At 43.3% G+C, this 27,254-nt stretch overlaps 1 protein-coding gene across 2 annotated transcripts in view; it reads left to right on the top strand.

Annotated features, from left to right (window-relative positions):
- Positions 1-26,900, top strand: part of SCHIP1 (schwannomin interacting protein 1) — a 151,403-nt gene extending 124,503 nt beyond the window's left edge. For both annotated transcript variants that reach the window (XM_052662755.1, XM_052663493.1), the window contains exons 4-8: positions 14,826-14,943; positions 17,283-17,480; positions 18,414-18,537; positions 21,083-21,176; positions 26,258-26,900. In XM_052662755.1, the coding sequence (XP_052518715.1) occupies positions 14,826-14,943; positions 17,283-17,480; positions 18,414-18,537; positions 21,083-21,176; positions 26,258-26,309 (586 nt within the window). In that variant the 3' untranslated portion in view covers positions 26,310-26,900. The remainder of the gene's footprint in view (positions 1-14,825; positions 14,944-17,282; positions 17,481-18,413; positions 18,538-21,082; positions 21,177-26,257) is intronic.
- Positions 26,901-27,254: the final 354 nt, after the last annotated feature.

Genomic DNA, 27,254 nt, shown 5'->3' with positions numbered 1-27,254 from the left:
GACAAGACCAATAAAATTAACTCACCACCTCCTTTTGTGTTTGGGCCAGGTGGAGGGGAGGGAGAGAAGGGAGGCACTATATAGCCCAGAGAGTTGTATTAGTGGGACAGATAACAGTGATCTAGAGCACCTTTTGGAGAAGACAATGGCACCCCACTCCAGTACTCTTGCCTGGAAAATCCCATGGATGGAGGAGCCTGGTGGACTGCAGTCCCTGGGGTTGCTGAGGGTCGGACACAACTGAGCGACTTCATTTTCACTTTTCACTTTCATACATTGGAGAAGGAAATGGCAACCCACTCCAGTGTTCTTGCCTGGAGAATCCTAGGGATGGGGGAGCCTGGTGGGCTGCCATCTATGGGGTCGCACAGAGTCGGACACGACTGAAGTGACTTAGCAGCAGCAGCAGCAGAGCACCTTTAAAGAAACTGGATTCATAGGAGCTTTGAATGTGAGGAATTGAGAATCTGAATATATAATCTGCCATGGAATCACAGGTCAAAGCAGCATCATTTTGCCAGGAAAGTAAATCATCCTTTGGTCTCTGACAGTAATAATGTTTGCATAAATTCCTAGAAGTAAGCACAGTGGTCATATATACCCAGCATGGGTGAGAAGAGGTTGTCCTGTTCTAATGCAGTGAAATTTGCTTTCCTTAAGTAATAGGTACATACTCCAGCAACCTATTTATAACGTGTGACATATCTTTTAAACTTCATATTAATCTCACACAAGCGCACTATTAATTTGCATAGAATTTCCTTCATATGAGTAATTCCAAGGTACATGCCATTGCAAATGATAGTTTACAAATTCTTTTTTTTTAATATACTATTTGAAAAGTCATTGGGTACTCTGCAGAAAACTCTTATTATTTTTTATGCCCTCCTCCAAGAATTACCTCCAGTATTCTAAAATATTACACAATTTTAAAAGTAAAGGAAAATTTGAAGAGGATCTTTTGAGGACTAATACTATTAAAATGGCAAAACAAATTTAATTATGTAAGCAATTCTTCTCTTTTACAAACCTGAAAGGACAGCAAATTGATATTTGTGAAATTTTCTTTGTCTAATAAATAGCCTCACTTTACGGTAATGCCAATGACCCCAGTTTAATTAGGTGCAATTAATTTTGTGCAAGTGAAATTTGACATCTTGCTAGAGGCATAACTAGCTCTACTCTGTCTTATGAATTTTATTATTATCACCAGTGAGAATTCAATTGTCAGAGCTACTGCAGAAGGGTGGGAGATGGGGAGGAAAAGGCCACAGGGCTGGCATTTTATATTTAAAAATGGTTCCAGTGGACAGCCAAATGTTTAATTAAAAGAACTTCTAGAAATGATTTTTCATTGGCGCATCATCTTTGACAAGTTATCATGACTTTATTATTGCCATTTGCACTCCCTACAGACAGTGGTCCCTCCCATGTACCTGGACACACACAGCTTATATGAGGACCAGATTCTTTGAAACTTTCTTTATATAAGCACTCGCTGCTACGAGAAAAAAGCCTCACTGACTGCAAGTGAGCTCTGTCATCTGGAGATTTAACACAATCCTTTTGTTTGATTTTGTTATCAAAATTTTTGTGCCCCTTTATTCTCATTCAGATTGTTGTTCAGTTGCTAAGTCATGTCTGAGCCTTTGCAACCTCTTGGTCTATAGAAAGCCAGGCTCCTCTGTCTTTCACTATCTCCTGGAGTTTGCTCAGGTTCATGTCCATTGAGTCGGTGATGCCATCCAACCGTTTTATCCTCTGCTACCCCTTCTGCTTTTGTCTCAATCTTTCCCAGCATCAGTCTTTTTCAGTGAGTTGGCCCTTCACATCAGGTAGCCAAGATATTGGAGCTTCAGCTTCAGCAACAGTCCTCCCAGTGAATATTTGGGGTTGATTTCCTTTAGGATTGACTGGTTTGATCTCTCTGCTGTCCAAGTGACTCTCAAGAGTCTTCTGTAGCACCACAATTTGAAAGCATCAGTTCTTCAGCACTCAGCCTTCTTTATGATCCAACTCTCATATCCTGGACTACTGGAAAAACCATAGCTCAGTCAGATTATCACATGCATTTAAAACCCATGCAAGGTATTTCAGAAAATCACTGTCAATTAAATGGTGACACATGCCTCCTTAACGCATAGAATTTTATTTTATTTTTTTTGTTAATCAGGGCAGCAGGGGGGCAGGGGGAGCTGTGCCATGTACATGTGGAATCTTAGTTTCCAAGGATCAAACCTGTGTCCCTTGCAGTGGAAGCTCAGAATCCTGACCACTGGATTTTCAGGGAATTCCAGAATTTTTGTTTTATTGAAAACCTCTTTCAGGTTTATTTGGATATACATTTTTGTCATATGTGCCTTTTGTGCCTACAGAAAAATAAGAAAAAGGGAAATTGGTTAAGGTAGTCCTACACCCTTTTCACATTCACAATTCAATTCTCCTTTAACCAGTTTCCCTTGGAGGTGTCTGTCTTTCCCCACAGTGTCACCCCTTGTGCCATCAGGAGGTGCTGCATATCACCTTCCAAGCCACACCCCCATTCTGCATGTTTCCTTCAGAAGGTATGGATAGCCAACTTCCAGAGCCTACCTCCTTCTTATCGGTCCTCATATGGTTTGTTGGCTAATGGGACTACTGCCTAGTAGAACAGTTATGCCGCCAGCTATGTGGGTGACTGAGATCGTGAGACATATCCAGGCTTTAAAAGATGGCCCAAGATGAATAACCAAGTGTCACAGAATTAGCACAATTCAGTAAATCTACTGCTTTCTCCTAATGACTGAATGGAATCAGATGACCACAAATTAAATCATGAGACAGAAGGTCTCTGAGATAAAGCTTACTATGGGACCAAGCCTACATGGTAGCCCCAATGTTTTTTAAAACATAAACATGAAAAGTGGTGAAAGCAGTAATTCAATGTTCAAAAGAATAAAAAAATTTGCAGTTAAAATTTGCACCAAATCCAAGCATACCACTCAAAAACATCCACAGGCACTGAGTCTTCAACTGCCCTATCTTTAACCTAACCTTACAGACCTTAGGGCTTCCCAGGTGGCTCAGTGGTAAAGAATTCACCTGCCAAGCAGGAGATGAGGGTTCAATCCCTGGGTTGGGAATGTCCCCTGAAGAAGAAATGGCTAACCCACTGCAGTATTAATGGATGGAGGAGCCTTATGGGCTACAGTCCATGGGGTCGCAGATTGTTGGACGTGACTAAGCAGCTAAACAGCAGCAGCAGCACAGACCTTGTCACAGGTCTGGAAGGGGTATGAGCTGAACTTGAGCTCCAGCAGCTGAAAATCATCAATAGGTCAGGCAGATACAAGTTTAAACTCCACCGGGGCTGAGCAGAATCAATAGGCAGGCTGGCTTTAAAAATACAGTGAGGGGACATCCCTGGCAGTCGTGTGGTTAAGACTCCATGCTTCAACTCCAGGGGATATTCCACTTCAGGAGATGTGGGTTTGATCCCTGGTCAGCGAACTAAGATCCCACATGCTGTGTGGCACAGTCCAAAGAAAAAATTTTTTAAGGCAAAGTTCAAAAAGAAAAAAGAAAAAAAATACAAACAGTTACATGTATATCCATTGCTTGAAGAGTCTGTTATTTGTGCAGATGCAAAAAGGAGAAGGAGGTTAGGGCTAGGCTGGGGAGGGATGACAACAGTTGAATCAAAGAGTCCATCCACAGAAATGTCCACTTGCAAGAAGATACGTTTCTCACTGCCCTCAAAGAGGATGTTGCACCACCCCCACCTCAGCTCCCTGCCAGAAACAAAAGCCAGCCTGACTCATGCGTGAGTCATGGTCTCTGCATAGATACCATCTGAGTCACACACACAGTGGTCCTCTTCCAGCTGTCAAATATCTAATCCTACTCACCTTTCTCCAACAAACAAATGCTAATCAACTCGCCCATTTTCTCTCCTTTTCCTTTTTTAATCCTGCTAAATGCCCACACATAGCAACTTCAGTTCCGTTGCTCAGTCGTGTCTGACCCCAGCCACAGCATGCCAGGCCTCCCTGTCCATCACCCACTCCCAGAGTCCACAAACCCACGTCCATCGAGTCACTGATGCCATCCAACCATCTCATCCTCTGCCATCCCCTTCTCCTCCTGCCCTCAATCTTTCCCAGCATCAGGGTCTTTTCAAATGAGTCAGCTCTTCGCATCACTTGGCCAAAGTATTGGAGTTTCAGCTTCAACATCAGTCCTACCAATGAACACCCAGGACTGATCTCCTTTAGGATGGACTGGTTGGATCTCCTTGCAGTCCAAGGGACTGTCAAGAGTCTTCTCAGTGATTTTGGAGCCTAGAAAAATAAAGTCAGCCACTGTTTCCACTGTTTCCCCATCTATTTGCCAAGAAATGATGGGACCAGATGCCATGATCTTAGTTTTCTGAATGTTGAGTTTTAAGACAACTTTTTCACTCTCCTCTTTCACTTTCATCAAGAGGCTCTTTAGTTCTTCTTCACTTTTTGCCATAAGGGTGGTGTCATCTGCATATCTGAGGTTATTGATATTTCTCCCGGCCATCTTGATTCCAGCTTGTGCTTCCTCCAGCCCAGCGTTTCTCATGATATACTCTGCATAGAAGTTAAATAAGCAGGGTGACAATATACAGCCTTGACGGATTCCTTTCCCTATTTGGAACCAGTCTGTTGTTCCATGTCCAGTTCTAACTGTTGCTTCCTGACCTGCATACAGGTTTCCCAAGAGGCAGGTCAGGTGGTCTGGTATTCCCATCTCTTTCAGAATTTTCCACAGTTTTTTGTGATCCACACAGTCAAAGGCTTTGTAAGCAGAAATAAACATTTTTCTGGAACCCTCTTGCTTTTTCGATGATCCAGCAGATGTTGGCAATTTAGAGGCACTCAAAAGAGAGAAGTTAAAAGTCAGCTGAATTTCTTCCATAAAAAAATATCTAGGTGTATTTCCTGCCACTTTTTCTGTACATGTATCTCCACATTTTTGTTTACAGAGTTGGAATCATACTATACCTATTGTTTTAGAGTTTGGTTTTTCTTTTTGACTTAACAATACATCAAGACCATTTGCCCATTTCATAACTGTTCATATTTTTTGCCAGCCGCATAATGGCCAATCATGTATTTCACCATAATATACTTAAATCGCTTATCGTTAGACATTGAAGTTGTTCCCCATTTTTTGTTTTTTGTTTTGCTTTTATTTTTTCATCTTGTCTTTTATTCTTCCATTCATGAATTTATTCTAGCCTTGTTAAAGTGCCTGGCTTCTCACCACACTCTCTTATAATAAAATGCCAGCTTTGTGACCTTGTATAATTTAATCTGTGAGCCTTGATTTTCTTATATGTAAAGTGGCGTTCATCATACTTGTTTTATGTGTATCTGAGAATTAGAGATAATACTTATTAAGTGCCTACAACATAGCAGATGCTCAGAAGTGGTAACTTTGTATTTGAGGATGTAGATGACTTAGAAATCATTTGGCTTTAATTAAGATGAAAGTGTACCACATTTGGCACTTAGGAGAGATGACTGTTTTATTCCATCATTATTGCAGTATCAGAAGAGGTCTCATTCTAGTCTTCAATTCATGCAGAAAATATTTCTGGTGAAAATGCATTTTTTAACATTAAGACCCTATAATTCCAAATTTAATTACATGTAAGTGGTCATTAGTGAAGGGACTGGATACTGATGTGGAATTAGAACCAGCAGCTGTCTTAGGAATGCAGGTGTTTATGGCTCCCTGAAGAATCAGGCTAGGCTCCAGAGGCTGGCACTTCACCAGAGAAAAGCTGGAGAGTGCTAGTCCACCCCTAGCCTCTGAAGTAGTGAGAAGACTCTGTGGAGTTGGATGCCCAGCAGCCCTCATGTGAACACATACAGATGGAAGGTCCAGAACTAACGAGCCTTAGAAAAGAGAGAAGACGAGGTCTGCCCGGAACTGAGAGAAGAACACCCAGAGAGGGCTGTCCACACTCTCCCACCCTCGGAGCTGCTTTCCTCTGCTTTTGCTGAAGAAGCCGGAAGCCTGAGTCCTGTAAGACGCGGGGTCAGGACAGGACATGAAGAGACATGATGGCCCTGTCCCCCAGTCCTGTCTCTAGCACACAGTTTGAAGCAACCCTTACCGTCTCTGGCACAGAACTGCTGGAGGGTTGGCTTTCCATCCCTCTGCATTTGCTCACCCCGCCTCCAGTGGCCAATGGCCTCTCTTCCGCAGTTCGCTCCCAGCTCATTCGCTCTTCTCGGTTAACAGCTTACTTGCTGATTAACGTTCAGGTTACGTGCAGGTGCTTCTTTTCTCATATGTGGGATAAGGAGCGTCTAGAGCGTCTTTCAGCTTTGTCCCAGTGCTTTGTATATTCCACATTTCTGTTTGCATGTTGCGAGTCAGTGCTTTGTATATTCCACATTTCTGTTTGCATGTTGCGAGTCAGTGCTTTGTATATTCCACATTTCTGTTTGCATGTTGCGAGTCAATGATCCGAGCACTTGGTACCTGTTCAAAGACCTGGTTTCTCTTCCTAGGTCAACTACTTCCATGCATCCACTCAGTACAGGGGTCATGAACTATAAAATGCCTGCAGGGGCCAGGAAGAAGCTTGAAGGAATGAGGTTGCCCAGATTAAAGGCAATAGGTGGGACTGTAGGGAACTAGAAGGCCTGTGTCCTGGCCTGTGGAGGTGTGGGGAAGAGAGGAATAGTGGGGGTCTTAGGCTCAGCACTGGCTGACCAGTGCTATGGGGTTTTCAGAGATGTTCTTGCCTGATCACCGAATGAATGAATGAATAGTTAAACACCCCTTTTTTTTCTAATATACTTACAAGCATCACTGTGTGTGTGATGTTATATGTTAGACCAGCAGTATTTGAACCTGTTGTATGAATATCACTCTTTTTAAAAAGTCAGCTTAACTCAGCCCTTAAGGAGGAATGAAATGTTATCACTTGCAGCAACATGGATGGACTTGGAGCGCATGAGGCTCAACGAAATTGTCAGACAGAGGAAGATAAATACTGTATGATATCACTTATATGTGGAATCTTACCAAATACAGCAAACTAGTGAATATAACAGAAAAGAAACAGACTCACAGTTATAGAGGACAAACTAGTGGTTACCGCATTGGGCACCTCTGAGAGATGGCGGTGGGGAGCGGGAAGAGGGAGAGGCATCAGAGGGGGAGGGGAGTAAGAAGTACGAACTATTCGGTGTAAAATAAGCTACAGGGATGTAGTGTACAGCGGGAAATAGAGCCAGTATTTTTATAGTAACTGTAAGAAGAGTATAACCTTTAAAAATTGTGAATCACTATGTTGCACACCTGTAACATATAATATTGTACAGCAACTATACTTCAATTTTAAATTTTTTAAAAGTCAAATGATCACCCCATGCATTACACAGTCTTTAGCAAAAGGAAGTTAACACAGTCCCACTAAAGTAAAATAAGAAATAGTATACTTTCACAGTAACAAACATTGGGAAACAGAAACTTTGCCTTTCCTTTTCTGAATAGTAATTCTGTAAATCTCATGGTAAATGTCAATATGAAAGAGTCAGTAGGGAAAAGAAGAGAGAAGAGCAAGGTTTGGGAAATGGGAAAGGTGTTTCACAATTTTTTCCTGGTTTTTTTGGTCATGCTGCACGGCATGCAGAATGTTAGTTCCCAGTTCAGGTCAGTTCAGTCGCTCAGTCCTGTCCAACTCTTTGCAAAACCATGGACTGCAGCACCCCAGGCTTCCCTGTCCATCACCACTTCCCGGAGCTTGCTCAAACTCATGTCCATCGAGTCACTGATGCCGTCCAACCACCTCATCCTCTGTCGTCCCCTTCTCCTCCTGCCCTCAATCTTTCCCAGCATCAGAGTCTTTTCAAATGAATCAGTTCTTCGAATCAGGTGGCCAAAGTATTGGAGTTTCAGCTTCAGCATCAGTCCTTCCAATGAATATTCAGGGCTGATCTCCTTTAGGATGGACTGGTTGGATCTTCTTGCTGTCCAAGGGACTCTCAAGAGTCTTCCCCAACACCAAGTTCAAAAGCATTAAGTTCCCAGACCGGAGATCAAACCCATGCCACCTGCAGTGGGAGTTCCGAGTCTTAACCACTGGACCTCCAGGGAAGTCCCTAGCAGTGCTTCATTTTAACCCACCTCAGTGCATCCTGTATAGACACCATCATACACCCTGTATATCTAGAACTTACCCAGACCTCAGGTGTTCCCCCACTCCTTCTTCATGACAAATTGTTAGAAAAGTAAAACGTGTTTACAGCTATCCTTGGTTAATTACAGCATACATTTTATAGTCTATCTCCTTTGAAATTCTCATAAAACAGCAAATAGAGAAAGGCTTTATGTAGAAAGCCTTTGAATAATGCATCAAAGATCCATTGAAATAAATAAAGGTAATACATTTTAACAGCCCAGCCACAGACTAGTTGGGAATACTGAGCAATGAGTAACAGCAAAGCCAGAGGCTCTCATAACCACAGTGGTTTTGGACAGAAGGTGAGCAATGCATGTTTGAAATGCCTAGGCATTTTGAAGTTCCCTTTTACTCTGTTTCTTAAGGAAACCATACAGTTGCCTTGAAATTATGGGCAACTACAGGATTAATACATGGGCTTCCCTGGTGGCTCCTGCCAATGCAGGAGACTCGGGTTTGCTCCAGGGGTCAGGAAGATCCCCTGGAGAAGAGAATGACCACCTGCTCCAGTATTCTTGCTTGGGAAATCTCATGGACAGAGGAGCATGGTGGGCTGCAGACAATGGGATCACAAAAGAGTCGGACACGATTTAGCAACTAAACAAAAAACAACAATGGGAGGTATATGCGCTTAAAATTATATTGCCATCACAGGCAAGACTTGATAAATCCACACCTGAGGTTAAGTGCAGTATGGGGGAAAGGCCATTGGAGGTACAGCCTGTAGTCTCTTGCTTTGTAACCTTTCACCAGTTATCTGCTGCCACAGTGATGATATATAATAAAAACCCACCCACATCAGTGGCATCAGATGATAAGCATTGATTTCTACTGCTGGTCAGACCTGGGTTCACATGGGGCTTCCTCCTGGTCTGCGGTCAGCTATGGGTTGGCAAGGTGCCTCTACTGCTCTTCACTGAGCTCTCTCAGGTGCCTGGGGCCTCAGTTGGGATGATTGCCAGTTGAGCTCTGTGCTGCAAAGTCTGTCTTCTGCCAGCAGGCCGAGCTGGACCTGGGCAGTGGCAGCTTTCTCTGCAGGGGGAAACTCAGAACTCTAACGCCATCACTTCCTCTGCACTCTGTTGGCCATAGCCGATCAGAAGGGCAGCCCAGGGATCAGAAAATAGACTCTACCTCTGGATGGAGAAGCCACAATCTTATTACAGAGGGGCCAGACAGAGGGAAGAGAAGAATTGGGACATTTTAATAATCAGGCTGTCACAGATCGGGGCAAGTTATCGGAGTTCTTTAAGTAACCCCTGTCTTGCCCATCCCTGGAGAGGGAAATGGCAACCCACTGCAGTATTCTTGCCTGGAAGATCTCATGGACAAAGGAGCCTGGCGGGCTGCAGTCCATAGGGTCGCAAAGAGTTGGACATGACTGAGCGACTGAGCACAGCTTGCCCGTAATCCACAGACGGTTGTTCAACCCAGGGCAAGAAAGCAGTGAACAGACTTTTAAACTCACATTTAATGCAGCTGTCCAAGTGAAGTTAACCAAGGAGTGGTGTAGGGTATAGCACCAAAGAATCTTGAACATTTCTGTGTGAATGCAGGCAGTTTCAGCTGGTGCTGGGAGATTCCTGTTTCTAAAATCGAGAAACACCAAATTAGTTCTGGGTTTTGGAGCTGGCCATCACAGCAGCCCACTCTCAGTCATCGAAACCCAAGGCCAGAACAAAGGCTGGGTTTCCAATGCTGCTGCCCCCCGTAGAATCACAGCAGACTTTAGGACCAGCCATCACTTCTTCCAGGGAGTAAACTGGCCTTTTCCTTGTATTGTGAAAAGAAAAAAAAGTATTATCTTTCTACCAAATGTTATCACCAGATAGCTAGGTTTCTTAGGAGGTAAGATCTTTGCTACTCCATCATTCTCTCAGTTCTGTGTGTTTTTTCATAATATGTCTGGTGCTGGTAGTGAGAAATCAGTGCAAACATTTTCTAAGTAACAGTTTGCTGCTGCTTAGTCACTTCAGTCATGTCCAAGTCTTTGCGACCTCATGGACTGTAGCCCACCAGGCTCCTCTGTCCATGGGATTCTCCAGGCAAGAATACTGGAGTGGGTTGCCATGCCCTCCTCCAGGGGATCTTCCTGACCCAGGGATTGAACCCAGGTCTGCTGCACTGCAGGGGAATTCTTTCCACTTAGCCACCTGGGAAGCCCCATATATGTAAATGCTATGCGATGCTTGGTCACTCAGTCGTGTTCGACTGTTTGCAGCCCCATGGACTGTAGACCGCCAGGCTCCTCTGACCACAGGGATTCTCCAGGGCAGAATTCTGGAGTGGGTTGCCATGCCCTCCTCCAGGGGATCTTCCCAACCCTCAGGGATCGAACCTGAGTCTCCTGAATTACAGGCAGATTCTTTACCATTGAGCCACCCAGGAAGCCCCAAGTAACAGTTTCCCTCACTATGAATGCCAAGAGGACACTGAGGCTGAACAGCCTCTCAACTAGATGCCTTCCTAATTCTGGGTGATAGGAACTGGCACTCAAAAAGCCACATGAACTCACAGAGACGTCCAGAAGACACACTTAGTCTTTTCATCTCTTTGCATTTCTGGGCCTTCTTCATCTAGGACAGCCCCTTCTCAGGCGCTTGGCTCCCTGTCAGTAACCCTGGGCAACAGTATGGTTGTTTGTGGCATAAGGAGAAGCAGTTCCTGGGGTGACCAGGACACACACCTTCCAGAAATCAAATCCAAGGCAAGACACATGTCAAGCAGCTTTTTGCACGTACCAGTCTGCCAAGCACCACTCCAAACATCAAGTAACCTCGAATTGGATGCTTTCAATTATACACTAATTAACAAGAAGAGGACGGAGTTTTGTTTTCACCTCAGACTGTGCTGGAGAGATCCAGGCAAATTAGCCCCCCAACTGCTGGAATCTCCCAAGACTGTGTAGCCTTGTCGTGAGTGAGGCTCCACAGTAGTGGGAAGGACAGAGGCCTGGGCTCCAGGCGGCCAGAGGAAGAGCCTCAGGGCAGCCATGCCTCCCCAAGGTGGGAAGGGGCCCCAAACAGGGGTCATGGTCCCCGACCCTGCAGCCCAGAGACCCTCAGCAGCACCAGGGGAGCCCACTCACCCTACAGCCCGGCCGCTGCTTGGGAGCTGCGGTCGAGTCTTCCTAAAAGCTGCCTTCATCTTAAACCCGCTTAAAGGCTGAAGGCAAACAAATCCTCCTTGAAACCTGAGTCTGTTTTAAGATGTCTTTACTAAAATCCCCGCTGAACTATTAGCTGCTGTGTCATATAATTTCCTTTTCCTGAGAGTAACATTCTTGATGATTACCGCTACAAGGAATTATAAGGCTCGCCCTGTAAGAAGGTCCGCGCAGTTTCCCACGGTGATAATGTGTTACTAAGGCGATTTTCTGAATTTCTACCTGAGGTGTTTTTTTCACTTTGCTCCAACTACTAAATCCTTCCCTGTTTTTTTTTCTTTGCCTTTCCTGAGTTAGAAACGCTGTGTGGGATGGTTGATTTAGGTCTAAGGTCCTTAGCACAAAGGTCAGTTTGGGGGCAAAACATCAGAATTTATGATCAAGCTTTCTGCAGAATGAAATGTATTTCTTTGGATGTTTTAAACTTTATTTTGCAATGTTTTCGGTAATTTTGTGTGCTTATAATCTGTTTATGTAGTATCATCTTCTCTTCAAGACTTTATTCTATAAATAGGAAATATATATAATTCTAAAGTAGATCAGTCCTGGGTGTTCATTGGAAGGACTGATGCTAAAGCTGAAACTCCAATACTTTGGCCACCTCCTGCGAAGAGTTGACTCATTGGAAAAGACTCTGATGCTGGGAGGGATTGGGGGCAGGAGGAGAAGGGGACAGCAGAAGATGAGATGGCTAGATGGCATAACCGACTCGATGGACATGAGTTTGAGGAAATTCCGGGAGTTGGTGATGGACAGGGAGGCCTGGCGTGCTGTAATTCATGGGGTTGCAGAGAGTCGGACAGGACTGAGCGACTGAACTGAACTGAACTGATATAATTCTAGATTCAAATTAGGTTTAATTTGAAATGTCTTTATTTTAAAATATGTCTGTTTTTAATTTGCACTTTTATTTCCTACTATTGTCCAATCCATGGATCTTGAGTTTTATTGTTAAAAATGGTTGACTTTTTAAAAATTTTTTACCAACTACAAACAATGAATTTTAAAGCTTAATTTATATGGGATCAAAGGGTAACCTGAACATATTAGATTACTCCAGAAAAAAAATATTCTAATGGAAGAAAATTGAAAGGAGACAAGTTCCATCTCAATAAATGTTCAAGCTGCCTAACAGTTCAAGTCAGCTCAGGACGCTCTGAGAGAGTCAGTTGTGTATCAGGAATTGCTGTGACAGGCCAGGTGTTCAAATATGTGACTTCAAGGGTCTCTTTACAAAGTCACATCACCTTTAAAATCCTGTGTTCCTTTGTGTAGGCTTTCAGAAAGTAGAGAGGAGGATGATGACTGCGTACAAAGCACCTGTCCTATGCCAGCTCTGAGCTAAATCTTCTCATCTTTCTTTGTTGTTCTGTCACTCACTTCAGTTCAGTCACTCAGTTGTGTCCAACTCTTTGCGACCCCATGGACTGCAGCATGCCAGGCCTCCCTGTCCATCACCAACTCCCAGAGTTTACTCACTCATGTCCATTGAGTCGGTGATGCCATCCAACCATCTCATCCTCTGTCGTCCCCTTCTCCTCCTGCCTTCAATCTTTCTATCGCTCAGTCACATCCAACCCTCTGCGACCCCACGGACTGCACCACGCCAGGATTCCCTGTGCTTCACTATCTCTTGGAGTTTGTTTGAATCCATTGAGTCCACCAACGCATGTCCATTTGAGTTGGTGATGCCATCCAACCATTTCGTCCTCTGTCATCCCCTTCTCCTCTTGCCTTCAATCTTTCCCAGCATCCCAGTCTTTTCCAGTGAGTCAGCCCTTTGCATCAGGTGGCCAAAGTATTGGAGCTTCCTTCTTACAAAGTACTGAATTATACACCCTGTTTTACAGATGAGGATACAGATTGAGTATTGTGCTTAGGGAATGAAGTGAGAATTCAAACCTAAGTCCTGCTGATTCCAAGCACCCTCAGCTGATCACAGAAGAACCTGTCACCTTCTGCAGCCAGCCCTGGGCCTGACTCTGCTGGCCTGCACAGGAAGGTGGGGAGCAACAGAATTGGACCTACTGAGAGAAAGGCTGCATTTCCTTCCTGGGGAAATAAGTTGGAACTCTCAGTAATCACGGAAGTTAACAACAGGTGGCAGTACATACACGTAACAGTGGTGCCTGTGTTAAATCGGTACTTTTTCTGACTTCTGTATTGTTTTCAGTCAAACAAGTGCTTTCAGTGAGTCTTCTGAGCATTTTGTACAGAGCATCCCTACCCACTGGAATTTTTTAAAAATGCAAATGTCAGCTATCAGACGAGTTGATCTTTGCGTCTCTCAGTGTGACAGTAATGCCAGAGCAGATTCGGCATCCACTGTTCTAAACCTGGCTTACACTACCCTCCTTCGGACCCCCTGCTGCTTAAGGAGTTTCCTTCTGCTTTTTCTTTCTCAAAGCTTACACACAGGCTGGAGACCCTAGGGATGCTTCTTTTTGCCTCAAATAGAAAACAAAAAGTGCTTCCTGAAAAACTCTTTGTTGTCAACAGTCATGAAACGTGTTCGCCTTCAGATGAGCATTAGGACACAGAGTTGGATCCTCAGCCTGGCTGTGTATGTGGCAGATACACAGCCTGGCGGCCCTTTGTGACCACATTTCCAGAAACATCCCTCCTGGAGCCTCCTGGATTCGCCACAAACATAATGAACTCCCAAGACATCTCTGCCTCTGAGGCTCAGTGCGCCAGGTGGTCTGCAGAGCCTTGCTGTGTGTTCCAGCGTTGTGCCTTTATAACTAGGTTGGAAGTTTCCTTAAGTTTCTCTAGGGTGAACCTCTGGTGTGGTTTTTTTTTTTTCCTTAATGACATAAATGAGCTCCCTCAGTAGACTTTTGGCAACTGCCTCAAATATTTTCCTAACACCAAATCAGCTTTGGCATTATTGTCACAGTGAGAGATGCAAAGATCAACTCGTCTGATAGCTGACCTTTTTCTATTTGAGGCAAAAAAAAAAAGGAGTCTTTTTTTCTGAGAGCTCTCGCCCCGGGATGCTGGCTTTAATGAGCATCTTTGGATTGTCCCCGTGGGGCAGGACATTAGATGACACCAGGCAGCCCTGTTTGGCTGAGGATCCATTCATCTTCATCGACAAAAATGTAAACTCAGTGTCTCAACATGTTTTTATCGTGTACCAACTATGTGTTTGGTATTGTGCCAGGTGCTATAATGTGGCTTGAAATTAGTTTTCAAACAACATGAATTTCTGTGTGGAAAAAAGCTACTACAATAGGAGTTAAAAGTTATCACCTTACTGTTTATCAATGTATCTTTCTTATCCTCTAGTAAAAGTTACCATTTATGAACTAGGCATAATATTGATCACTCACTGCTCCCCGTGAAGAACACATTAAACTACTTTCTCTAGCAAAACCAGACTGTTTGAGGATGCTGCCGGGTAACAAATAGCCGAGTGGAATTAGTGTTCTATTTGCTTCTGCCCAGCCTGCAAAGTGGGATGAACCTGCAGATTTGCTTTGTCAACGACAGCGGCAGTGATAAGGACAGCGATGCTGATGACAGCAAGACCGAAACCAGCCTGGACACCCCCTTGTCTCCCATGGTGAGTCTCCGAGCTGCCACTGAGGTTCAGAGTGTGCTTTCCTGGTCACTTAGCTTCTTTTCTGTTGTTGATCAGGAACTAACATTGCAGAGATTTAAAACGAGATGTCTCATGACATTTCTTAACATGTGAAGTATGAAAGTCACTCAGTCGTGTCTGATTCTTTGCAACCCCGTGGACTGTATGTAGCCCACCAGGCTCCTCTGTCCATGGGATTCTCCAGGCGAGAATACAGGAGTGGGTGGCCATTCCCTTCTCCAGGGGATCTTCCTGTCTCCTGCACTGCAGGAGATTCTTTATTGTCTGAGCCATTGCGGAAGCCCTTCTGAACGTGAGATGCTCCTAAAATTTGAGTGATTGAAAACTTAAAACTGTGATCTGAGGACACATAAATTTTGTTAAAGTTAGCAACCGCTTTCATATTAAATCATCAGGAAAATCACATAGACCCTAAAAATTATAAAAGAAAATATGTTATAAAAGGGAATGAAATGGTGCCGTTTGCAGAGACATGGATGGACCTAGAGACTGTCATAAGACTGAAGCAGTCAGAAAGAGAAAAACAAATATCATATATTATTAACACATATATGTGGAATCTAGAAAAATGGTATCGATTATCTTATTGCAACACAGAAATAGAGACACAGATGTAGAGAACATCTGGATGCTGGAGGGGAAAGGAGAAAGAGGGGGTGATGAATTGGGAGATTGGGGTTGATATATATACACTACTAGGTGTGAAATAGATAACTAATGAGAACCTACTGTATAGCACAAGGAACTCTACTCACTGCTCCATGGTGACCTAAATGGAAAAGGAATCTGAAAAGGAGGGGATATATGTAAACATATCGCTGATTCAGTTTGCTATAGGGCAGAAACTAACACAATGTTGTAAAGCAACTATATGCCAATAAAAATTAATTTAAAAAAAAGAATTGCATGCGATAAATAAAAAAATAGAAAATGTGCTATATACCATTCCTTCCCCATTGGTCTTAGAAATACGAGCATAGACTAACAGTGGACACATTTTAAAAGACAGGGGATAGAGTCCTGACAGGGGGTGGGAGGGCTAGCACTTAAAAGATACCACTCAGAAAAACCAGCAAGATAATGTGCGTTAAGCACTGCTTACTTTTCCTTGCGGAGTTTCCCTGGTGGCTCAGTGGTAAAGAGTCCACTTGCCAAGCTGGAGACAAAGGTCAGATGTCTGGGTCGGGAAGATCCCCTGGAGAAGGAAATGACAACCCACTCCAGGATCCTTGCCCGTGGATGGAGAAGACTGGCGGGCTACAGCTCATGGTGTCGCAACGAGTGGGACTCGACTTACCAACTAAACAACACTTTTCCTTGCACACATCTATAAAAGGTGACTCGATGATCCTGAGTGCTTGTTCCAGAATTTCTTTCCTCTCTGGGAGGTCTGTCCCGCACCTTTCTTATCGAAGACCAACTAACAGGAAACTGAGTTAGTTGTTGAGTACAGTGCCACATGAGAACTTCTTGGGATAGCTGAGATCCTGTCCACTCGGGGAGTAACACACCATCTTAGCTCTGGGTGAAATGGTTTGCTGTAGTCTGTTCACTTCAAGAAAGTTTTGAGAGTGAGAATCAAAGAAAAGTCTCAAGTTTGTTATAAATATATATTCTCCCTATTATTCTGTTACTTTTTATGCTAAAATCAGCCTTTTATTGATACTGTGGAGATAAACTACCTTTGAAAATGTTACTTGCTAAAAAAGAGGAGTATATATATATATATACACACACACACACACACACACACACATATATAACTGATTCACTTTGCTGTACAGCAAAAATCAACACCACATTGTAAAGGAACTATATGCCAATGAAAATTAATTAAAAAGGTAAAAAATAATCATATTGAAATACAATTATTAAATGTAAAGTAGAAAATAAATAAATGCAAAAAATAATATGCAAAGAACTTAGAACAATGCTAGCACATTATTTCCATTAAATGCTGTGTGCTAAGCTGCTTCCGTCCTGTCCGACTCTTTTTGACCTCCTGAACTGTAGCCTCCCGGGCTCCTCTGTCCATGGGATTCTCCAGGCAAGAATACTGGAGTGGGTTGCCATGCCCTCCTCCAGGGGAATTTCCTGACCCACTAAATGCTAATGGTAAATAAATAATCATTCAATAAAAGTTATTTGTGATTGGTACAGATCAAATCAAGAGTTGAGTTGTGTTGATGGAGGGGACTCTTGGCTGTGCTGAGAGAGGGCTCAGGGAAGGCTATAGTCCATCCTCACAGGTGGTACCCAGCACACAAAGCTCAGGTGCTGTTTTTTTTTTCCCTTCACAGAGCAAACAGAGCTCTTCCTATTCAGATAGAGACACTACTGAAGAAGAATCCGAATCCCTGGATGACATGGATTTCCTCACAAGGCAGAAGAAATTGCAAGCCGAAGCCAAAATGGCCCTTGCCATGGCCAAACCAATGGCCAAAATGCAAGTAGAAGTGGAAAAACAGAACAGGAAGAAGTCTCCCGTCGCTGATCTCGTAAGCAGCGAGCGCCGAAACGCAACTGACTGGGGGCTTGCGTGTGGTGGCTGGCTGGCTAGTGGTGGCTGCAAATGGTTGAGGCTGACAGTCCTTTCCCAGAGTTATGCAAACTTGGGTTTCTAGAAGGCACTGTGTAAAACGTCATTGAGAATTTTTTAAGTCTGTTTCTTTTTCCTTCCTACTGTATCAGAGAAGGATGCATAAGCTACAGATTTCACAAACATAAACTTTGCTCCCCGTTCATATCTACTCTGTGTCTTCGGGGCAGTATTAGCTGTTGTGAGAATATTTTAATTCCTTTAAAGCGGTCTCAGTTTAAGAACCCGTTGCCGTGGCAAACTCACTATTGCTTTAACTCTTTGTTCCTACTGTTGAGTGAAGACAGTATGATACGGTGGATAAAGGTCCTGGCCTTTGGAGCTTAAGACGAGCCCTGCCATTGATCTACTGTGGGGCTCTGGGCAAGTCTCAGTTTTCTCATCCACAAAATGGGGATAATAATAACACCTGTGTCAGAGCATGATTGTGAGAATTCAGTGGAAAAAGTGTGTAGTGCTTGGCACAGTGGCACAGTGCTTGTAGCATGCTATAAATTAATAAATAATGGATCTTAGTCGTTTAATCTATGTAACTAATACTGCTTGAGCTCCCTGGTAATTCATTTGTGGATCTAATTATTGACTCTTAAGTTGTAGACCAGTCCAAAAGCTTTTGATTTGAGTAGTGTCCCATTATGATGCTGATAACATTTGAGAATGTGTGATGTGTGAATGGAGGGCCTTGCATTGGAAAAGTCAGACAGGGAAAGCTTTTCAGTGAAGACCCTGAAGTGGGTGAATGAAGGTTCGTTTTTTAGGAGAAAACTTGGTCCTGTATTCAGTATGCTTACTGCTCTGCTCTCATCTCTGTTTCTTCCCTTTGTGTCTTCAGCTGCCACACTTGCCTCATATAAGTGAATGCTTGATGAAAAGAAGTTTAAAGCCCACTGACCTGAGAGACATGACTATTGGGCAGCTACAAGTGATAGTCAATGATCTCCATTCCCAGATAGAAAGTAAGTGTAAGATACTCTGGAAAATGGGATTTGAAGTGTTAAATATCATGGGATATCACGTTTCCTTGGGGTCCTCCTATGTCCTTGCAAGGAAAGGAAGAGAATCGATGCTCTCTTTTTTCCTTTGTTTTTTCACTATAAAATGTTGAGAAACTTTAAGACTTTTTCAAGATTCACAGAGATTAAAGGTCCTTTTTATTCATCTGAAATCCCCAGGTTCTAGCACAGTGCCTGGTCTATAGTTGGGTCACAACACCTGTTTGTAGAATACAGTTTAGTAGTTCCAGGTCTTTTATTATATTTATATATATTTGTATATGCATTATACATATACAATTATATGCTCAGCTTTATTTGTATATACATTTATTTTAGCTCATCAGATCCAATACAGCTTCTGTTGTAGGACTTCAGATGGCGAAAGTGTATAGGACTGATAGGTGAAAATTTTAGGGTGAGAAGGAGTGGGCCTTTTACCCCTAGAATAAAGAAGGACCTCTACCAGAAGTGTGCAGGGAGTTGTGGTGCGTGAGTGGCATTCACTCAGCTGGTTTTGCAGAGAAGGGTGCGTGCTGGGCCAGTAACAGAGAGATCTCAGTCACTGGGGCATCTTGCTGAGTCCAGATGAACTCTCAAGCGCTCCAGCCTTGAAACATATGAGTCCATAAAGTCCATGGCTGATAGATTAAAACCACCTAAGAGACATGCCAGCCCAATGCAAACCAACTATAAAAAAGCATTTGGGAACCAAGTGGGGAAATTCAAACACTGACTAAATGTTTTATTAAAGATGTATTGACTTATTCAGGTACAATAAAGGCATTATGGTTATGTTAATTAAAAAAAAAAAGAGCCCTGTCTTTAGAGATGCATCCTGAAGCATTTATGTATGAAACAATAGGATGTCTGAAATCACTTTAAAATGACTTCACTGGAGAAGGGGAGAAAGGTCAGTTACGACTGGTCAGGAGTTGATTATTTTTGAAGCTGATTGGATGCATAGGGCAAGGGGATTCATTAAACAAGTCTCTTTGTTTTTGTATCACTTTGAAAATGTCCATAATAAAAAATTTTAAACTTTATATAGAAAAGACCTTCCCATGTGCTATGCCAATATAGAAGGCTGCCCTAAGAACTCACTAGAAAAAAAGAAAAGGCGCAGTGGCAACTTAATACCTTCAGTATTTTGGGGAGGTGGGGCAACCATACCAGGCAGCATGAGGGATCTTAGTTCCCCAACGAGGGGTCAAACTCACTGCCACAGCAGTGCAAGCAAGGAGTCTTAACCTCTTAACCCAATACCTTCAGTATTTTTAAATCAAAAGAAAAGATTTACATTTTAATTAGGAAACTATAGATTCATAGGATTTTTTTTGAAGTTCTACTACATTTTAATTTTCGTTGAGAATAAATTACTAGGAGTATTTTCCTTTTTAAGGATTTAAAAGGCTTTCTGATCTCTTACCATCGAAATATCTTCCTTAGACTTAAATAACATTGCCAGCTAGTCCTTTTCAGGAGTAGAGGAAGTTTTAGATTTCTTTGTATGATTTTTTTTTCTCCTTTTTAAAATTGGAAACAAATCTAAACTAAAGGCAGGTAAATGCATCATTTCAGGTCTGAATCCAGCGTTTTCAAGGAGGACCTTGCTGAGTACCCTCTTCCTTTCTTTTGTTGCTGGGCGTAGAGCTCTTGCCAAGTGAATGCTCTCCCCACGTGTCCATGTGTTCAGACCTAGAAGCTTTTGTTCTAAGTCAGTATGAGGGGAAAAAGCAAGAAGCAGCCCTGGGATTGTTTATATTTTCCAATGGCAGAAGCCAGATTAATCCAGTGCACAGATTTCAGGAAGACGAGCCATGTTTCCATCTATTGTATTCCCAGTATAAATCCTAAGAAGTCTTTTCCTCAGCACCTGTTGCCTGGACGCCAGGCGTTATTTCTTCAGGTCTTTCATATTTCGTTCTCCCACATCTTTAGATGTTACTCTTTCTTTGAACGGCCTGCACGTTGGGCTGCTCCTCCTCGTGGCCCCAGGTAACCTTTGAGCATCCTTGGGCCCCCCCCTCCGGTTGGGCATTAGAATGTGGTGCCTGTCAGGTGCGGTGGCCCCTCCAGCTCTCAGTGTGGCTGGAGCCCCCTGAAGATGAACAGTGGAAAACTCAACATGCCCCAGACTTTTTACATATCTTCAAAATAAACTCCCACGTTTTCTAACAAGCTACTTTCCTAACAGCTAACCACTTCTTTTCCCACTTTAATGTGAATGTAACTGGATTTACTTGATACGCCTGTTCTTCCAACACATCTATCAGTAGGCAAACTAGTGCTCTCAAATGGGTGACTTCTGAGCTTCTGAGAAGCTAATGAGAACCCTAACATTTCAGCAAAAATACTTTCCTACTGTGTTTAGCTGTTTGTATATATGTGTGTGTGTGTGTGTGTGTGTGTGTGTGTGTGGTACACATACAATGGTCCATACGTAGTTTCATATCCTGACTTTGATGCAGCTTTATCTATTTCTATTGCTCTTTTTCCTTTACCCCAGGCTTGAATGAAGAGCTGGTCCAGCTGCTCCTTATCCGAGATGAGCTGCACACGGAGCAGGACGCCATGCTGGTGGACATTGAGGACTTGACCAGGTCAGTGGGGCCTCACCCTTCCCAAAGAAGGAAAGAAGCCCGGGATGAATTAAGAATTAAGAATTAAGGCAGGAGTGAGGTGGCGCTAGTGGTAAAGAACCTGCCTGCCAACACAGGAGATGAGGGTTTGATCCCTGGGTCAGGAAGATCCCCTGGAGAAGGAAATGGCAACCCACTCCAGTATTATTGCCTGGAGAATCCCATGGACAGAGGAGCCTGGAGGGCTATAGTCCATGGGGTTGCAAAGAGTCAGACACAACTGAGAGACTGACACACACATGGAGCTGTCGAGAATTTCTTCCTTTACTTTCACGAGTAACTCACCTAATCTCTGCTGGTGTCAGCTATTTAGATGGAGAGAAGCAGTCCACAGATCTCAAAGAGTCGGCCGTGGTTGAGTGACTGAGCATGCGTGCAAGTAGCCAGAACTGCTCCCACCCAAATGCTTTGCTTCTTCTCAACCATTCTCCCCTCGTGATGGATTGTCAGTGCATTGGAACACCCCCACCTCAATCTGGTCAGCAGTTCTGGCCTAAGAACTCTATCCTGAAGGACCATCCTCTGGGGAGTTGTCCCTAAGCCCTTCCATGCTGGCATGCTTCCAGCACATGGTGGGTGCCCCCAAGTGGCACTTGCTGTTATCTGACCCAACTCCTGATGACATCTGCCATGCCCAGAAGGCAAGGACCCTGGCATCTTTCCACAGCATCTTTCCACCAGATTGCTCTCAGCATGGGGAGACTCCAAGACTTGAGTTTATAGCTGGGCCTGGCTCCAGGCCCCCTCTCTGTAAAGAGGTGAAGAATGCCTCCTTCCCTGGGGAATAGGGAAACTAGACTAATGCTGGTCAAGATCTTGCATTTCTTTGTCATTTCCTTCGTGGAAAAGCCTCTCACAATAAGTATGTGAAGTGCATGAAAAAACTGTGAGCATTCCTACGGTCTTATGACACCTTTTCTGAGTCAGTTTATAGGAAGTCTTTAAGCCACAAGGCAACAATTACTATTAATCCCAGAAGTGGTATTCAGAGAGTAGAGGCTCCCAAAGAAAGAAAGAAAACTGCTTGTCACAATAACATAAGGAATTAACCATGTGTTCCAGAACCATCCAAGGGAAGCTTGACAACATATGTAGTGACAATGCTCTCAGCACTCACCACAGGGACCTCTTCTCTGTGTGAGACACTGCGTAAAATATTTTCCCAAATGCAATGTTATAAAAATAGCTCCGGTAACAAAATGAAGACTGCAGAACTATGTTTAAAGTTTGTTTTTAAAGACCTATGGGCAGCACTCTGTTTTGTATGCTTTGGATGTTATTGCCATTGCTCGTAACAAAAACACACAAAAAACCAGAAGGTCTTCTCATACCTTCTTAGCTGGTACCACTCAAATATTGTTACTGCCCCCTACAGATATATTCAGGCACTGCACCAGCAATTGTAAGACACCTCCCTTTTTGGCTAAGAACTTTGCATATAGGGGTTAAGATTATGGGAAATCAGGGGCTTCCTTTGTGGCCCACAGGTAAAGAAATCCACCTGCCAATTCAGGAGCCGGGGGTTCAACCCCTGGTCCAGGAGCCTCGGAGCAACTAAGCCCCTGAACCACATGTGTTGAGCCTCTGCTCTAGAGCCCGTGAGCTGCAATTACTGCAGACCAGTGCCCTATGGCGGAGCCTGGTAGGCTGTCGTCTATGGGGTCGCACAGTCGGACACAAGTGAAGCGACTTAGCAGCAGCATCAGCAGCAGCAGTGCCCTAGAGCCTGTGCTCCACAATAAGAGAAGCCACCATGATGAGAAGCCCGCACGAGGCAACTAAAGAGTAACCCCTGCTCCCCACAACTAGACAGAAGCACAAGCAGTACAAAGGATCCAGCACAGCTAATAAATAAATAAAGTTATTTTTTAAAAAAAGATTCTGGGAAATCAGTAGTGAACTGTACAAGGACATGCATCTTCTGAAAAATATGTAAACCCTTTCATCAATTCTGTGACTTGCCAGTGGTAACAGAGGACAGTTTCTCTGTCCCTCAGAGCAGTGCTGGCACTCCTTGGTGCAAAGAAGACATTCAGAGGCCCCTCCCTTTCCTCAGAATGTTCAGCTGTTACTTGGGTCTGCACTGCACTATGTTTATACTGCAGATGGTATGATGGTGGGAGACAGGGAGGGCAGAACCATGGGGTTTAGAGGAGAGGAGTCACTTATTTAAAGGTGTTGGAGGAACCCTTGAAACAAGAGCAGGTGGGGAGTAGTTTCTATGTCCGTTTCTGGCTGCAAAAATATAATTTTGCTCATGGGGGATGGAATCTAAATATGCTTCAACTTCCCCAAAGGTGGCCATGCCAGAATGTTGCTGCCAGATCCCAGAGACTGAGAGCATGGCCACCAGGAAGCCCTGCTCACCTCCCTTTACCTGTCCAGCTCCTACCATTCAGGTGTCAGTTCAGGTCCATGGTTCTCAATTTCAGTTGCACATTGGAATCACCTGGGGAGCTTTTAAAATATTGATGCCTGGGTCTCACTCCCAAAGGTTCTGATTTAACTATTCTGTGAGACAGGGACTTCTGTGCATTAGAAGTTTTTTAAAGCTTTCCTGATGACTCCAATACATGGCCTAATCCGAAAACCACAGGTTTAGATACTTCTTTGGAGTAGTGCTCCCTGAACCCCCAAGACTGACCTAGGACCCTCTTTGTGCTTCTGGCAGCATTGCGTTCCTCCCAAGTGGGGCCTGATCATATTGTGTTACATTTGTTTGCTATCTCTCCCAGCCTGGCTGTGTTGTTGTTCAGTCGCTATATCATGTCCAACTCTTTGCGACTCCATAGACTGCAGCACACCAGGCTTCCCTGACCTCTACTGTCTCCCGGAGCTTGCTCAACTCATGTCCTTTGACTCCATGATGCCATCCAGCCATCTCATCCTCTGTCGCCCCCTTGTCCTCCTGCCTTTCTTTCCTTGTCCTCCTGCTCCAATCTTTCCCAGCATCAGTGTCTTTTCCAATGAGTCAGTTCTTCATATCAGGTGGCCAAAGTATTAGATCTTCAGCTTTAGACACAATGCTTATTTTTGTTCATTTCAGAGTCCTCAGAGCCTCAGACAGGGGCTGCCAAGCACATAGTAAGTCCTCAAAAGTGATTGTTGATGTAAAGGAGTTCTTGTAGGGCTTGAGTGAAATTAATTCTACTAAAGACTTTCATATAAATAGTTGATGAGAACCTTTTAGTTTTATAAACTGAAACTCTTTCCCTCCTTTGTTTAAAATTTTAGTGAAATTCACCCTTGTATGGATGTCTCAAAAATAACACCCAACTTTCAATATTTTCTGAAGCTATTACCTATCTGTTCTTTCCTTGTCTCTCAGAAAACCTCATGTTGTAGGTTTGCACAACACACTCACACAAAGAGATACATATTTAAAGCTGCTATAAGAACCATAATTTAATTAGCTACGTGGAATCTTAGCCACTGGGTATCAAAATATTTCTTGAGCTGAGTTTGAGTTTGTTCAAGTGAGGCCTTTGAGCTACTTTATGAAAATAATCAAGATTCTTTTACACACCTAAAAAAGAGGATCTGCTAAAAGGCATGATTTTTCTTGGGGATACAGTGCTATTGTTACCTTTTTTCCTGAGTCCCTTTAGTGTTCAGTGAATATGGGAATATTATTTGTGGGCTGCTGCATGTGACAAGGACACTACTGTCACTTCCCTTTTCTGAAAATATTTGTGGTTTGTCTTCCCTGTGCCATAGATGTGAAACATTCTGCATCATTAATACCAGTGAGTTATGCTTGATGTCATTTGTGCCCAAGTCAAGGCAGTACACAGAAATTGCCCCTGAACCTTTGATTACAGCTGGAAAGCACAGCATTAGATAACTTTTCTCTTGCCCAATTTATAATTTCCTGAGATCATCCTTCAAAACGTTTATTTCTTGCAGCCTTAAGACCCTACCACTCTCCCGGAAGACGTTTGATAAGTGCCTATTTGAGTGATAGCAGCAGCTTGGCCATTCCCCTGTCTCCATCTCCACTGGCCAGCTGCTGGGTTGGCCGCCTTTGGGCTCACAGGCCATGATAGGACTTGATGAGTAAGAAAGTTTACCCAGCCCTGTCCCCACCCTCACTGACCCAGTCATGCCCTTAGGACTAATTGAGGGGAGGAAGAGTATCACATACTCTTTGCATCCACCAAAGCCTATCATTTGTTCTAAAGACATTACTACCCTTTGTAAGAATGATATTGGATTATTGTATTATTAACAGGAGCCTTGTTAATACTTAAATTTGCTTCTTTGTGCATATTTAGATGAAGTAGTCATGCAGTTAACTTTCTGTCACAATAGCTTGTTCTGACTTTTTTGCTTAGCACTTATTTTCTGTCTGCTGTCTCCTTGTTTGCTGTCCGTTCCTTTCTTGTCTCTTTCCATTGAAATATATGCCCCATGAGAACAAAGAGTTCATTGTCTGCTCACCACCAAATCCCCATCACCAGAAGCAGTGTGCCTGGCACAGAGAAGGCCATATTAAACATTTGCTGAATAAATTATCCTAGTTAATTTTCCCTTTTTGTTTTTAAACACAACACTTTTCTTCTCAAAGATAAATGGCATCTACACGTCTCAGGCTAATCCAGTGACTTACTAGATAAAAGGAATCATACATAGAATATAAAAATTGAAGGGAATTCCCTGGCAGTCTAGTGGTCAGGACTCCACCCTTTCACTGCTGAGGGCACAGCTTCAGTCCCTGGTTGGACAACTAAGATCCATCACCATCCATAGTTAGGGACTTCCCTGGGGATCCAGTGGTTAAAACCATGCTCCCAATGCAGGGGGCCCCGGGTTCAATTCCTGGTCAGATCCTGCATGCCAGGCAGCTTTGCCATGAAAAAAATCAAAAGAAGGCACATTCATTTCCATTAAGTACTGTTTCTTTTTCTTTTTTCTCTTTTTTTGAATTAAGTACTGTTTCTTGATTCCCATGATTTTACTATGGAGGATGTTTTAGCTGCCAGTGGAAAAGTAGTTTGGATCTTCCTCCTCAGCGTTAAATAATTGTGTTATTCATTCCACAGACATGCCGAGAGTCAACAGAAGCACCTGGCCGAGAAAATGCCTGCAAAGTGAAAAGAAGCCATCCAACCAGAGGACAAGCTAGACTTTCTTTTGCTTCTGTGGTTGTAAAAATGCTGTTGCTAAAGGTGGCACAGAAACAAACAAATATCAGTGTTAGTCATTGATAATGTCTGAAGCTTAACGTCCAGTGATTGGCCTTTGCTTCTTAATTTATCTTAATTTTTTTACTGTGCCACTCAATATCAGGCATTTTAATAAAATATTGTTACAAAAAAATGTATAGTACTTACACCACCACAAGTCATGGTTAATCAAAGAGGGTAGTTTTAACTTTATTTTTATTTGTTTAGAGATTATGAGTTGGAGCAGTATTTTACCATTGACTGCTGTCATTCTTCACTGTAGTTTTAAAGAAGAACTGTAAATGACGGTGCTATCCAAGTCAAAAAATACATGCCTGCCTCGTAGTGAAGTTGTAGCTCTCCGTAATATGTATATTTTAATCAGTTTTCAACATTTTGTGAATGTTGACTACCTGAAGTTCATTTTTAGATGTGCTATTAACATTCTGTTGGATTCAGAGGGTTCCTTAAAAGTTTTATGTATAAATATGTAAAATAAAGATTAAAACTTTGTTTCATAGGATATGTCTTTTTGCTCACTAGCAAGCCCTACGCTGGCTATATATGTCTGTCTTCACTCTTCCTCAACTGAAATCCCCCACTGGGAAGCCTTTATCAGTGAAAAACAAAGGGCTTCAGAGAACAGGCAATGCAGGGAATTGCCAGGAAGATTGTGGAGTGTTGGGAGCCTATGTGTGAGTGTGTGTGCGTGTGTGTGGTCCGAAGAAGGCAATATCAACATCAGAGCCAGCACGTTTGTTCCTGCTTAAAGTTACCGTTGTAATTTCAACACTTGTGGCTCAATGGTAAAGAACCTGCCTGCCCATGCAGGAGACGTAAGAGAGGTGGGTGTGATCCTTGGGTCAGGAAGATC

This window comes from Budorcas taxicolor, chromosome 1 (genome assembly GCF_023091745.1).
Source record: "Budorcas taxicolor isolate Tak-1 chromosome 1, Takin1.1, whole genome shotgun sequence".
Lineage (NCBI taxonomy): Eukaryota > Metazoa > Chordata > Mammalia > Artiodactyla > Bovidae > Budorcas > Budorcas taxicolor.
The sequence above is the reverse complement of the archived record's forward strand: the minus strand, read 5'-3'. Positions and strand labels throughout refer to the sequence as shown.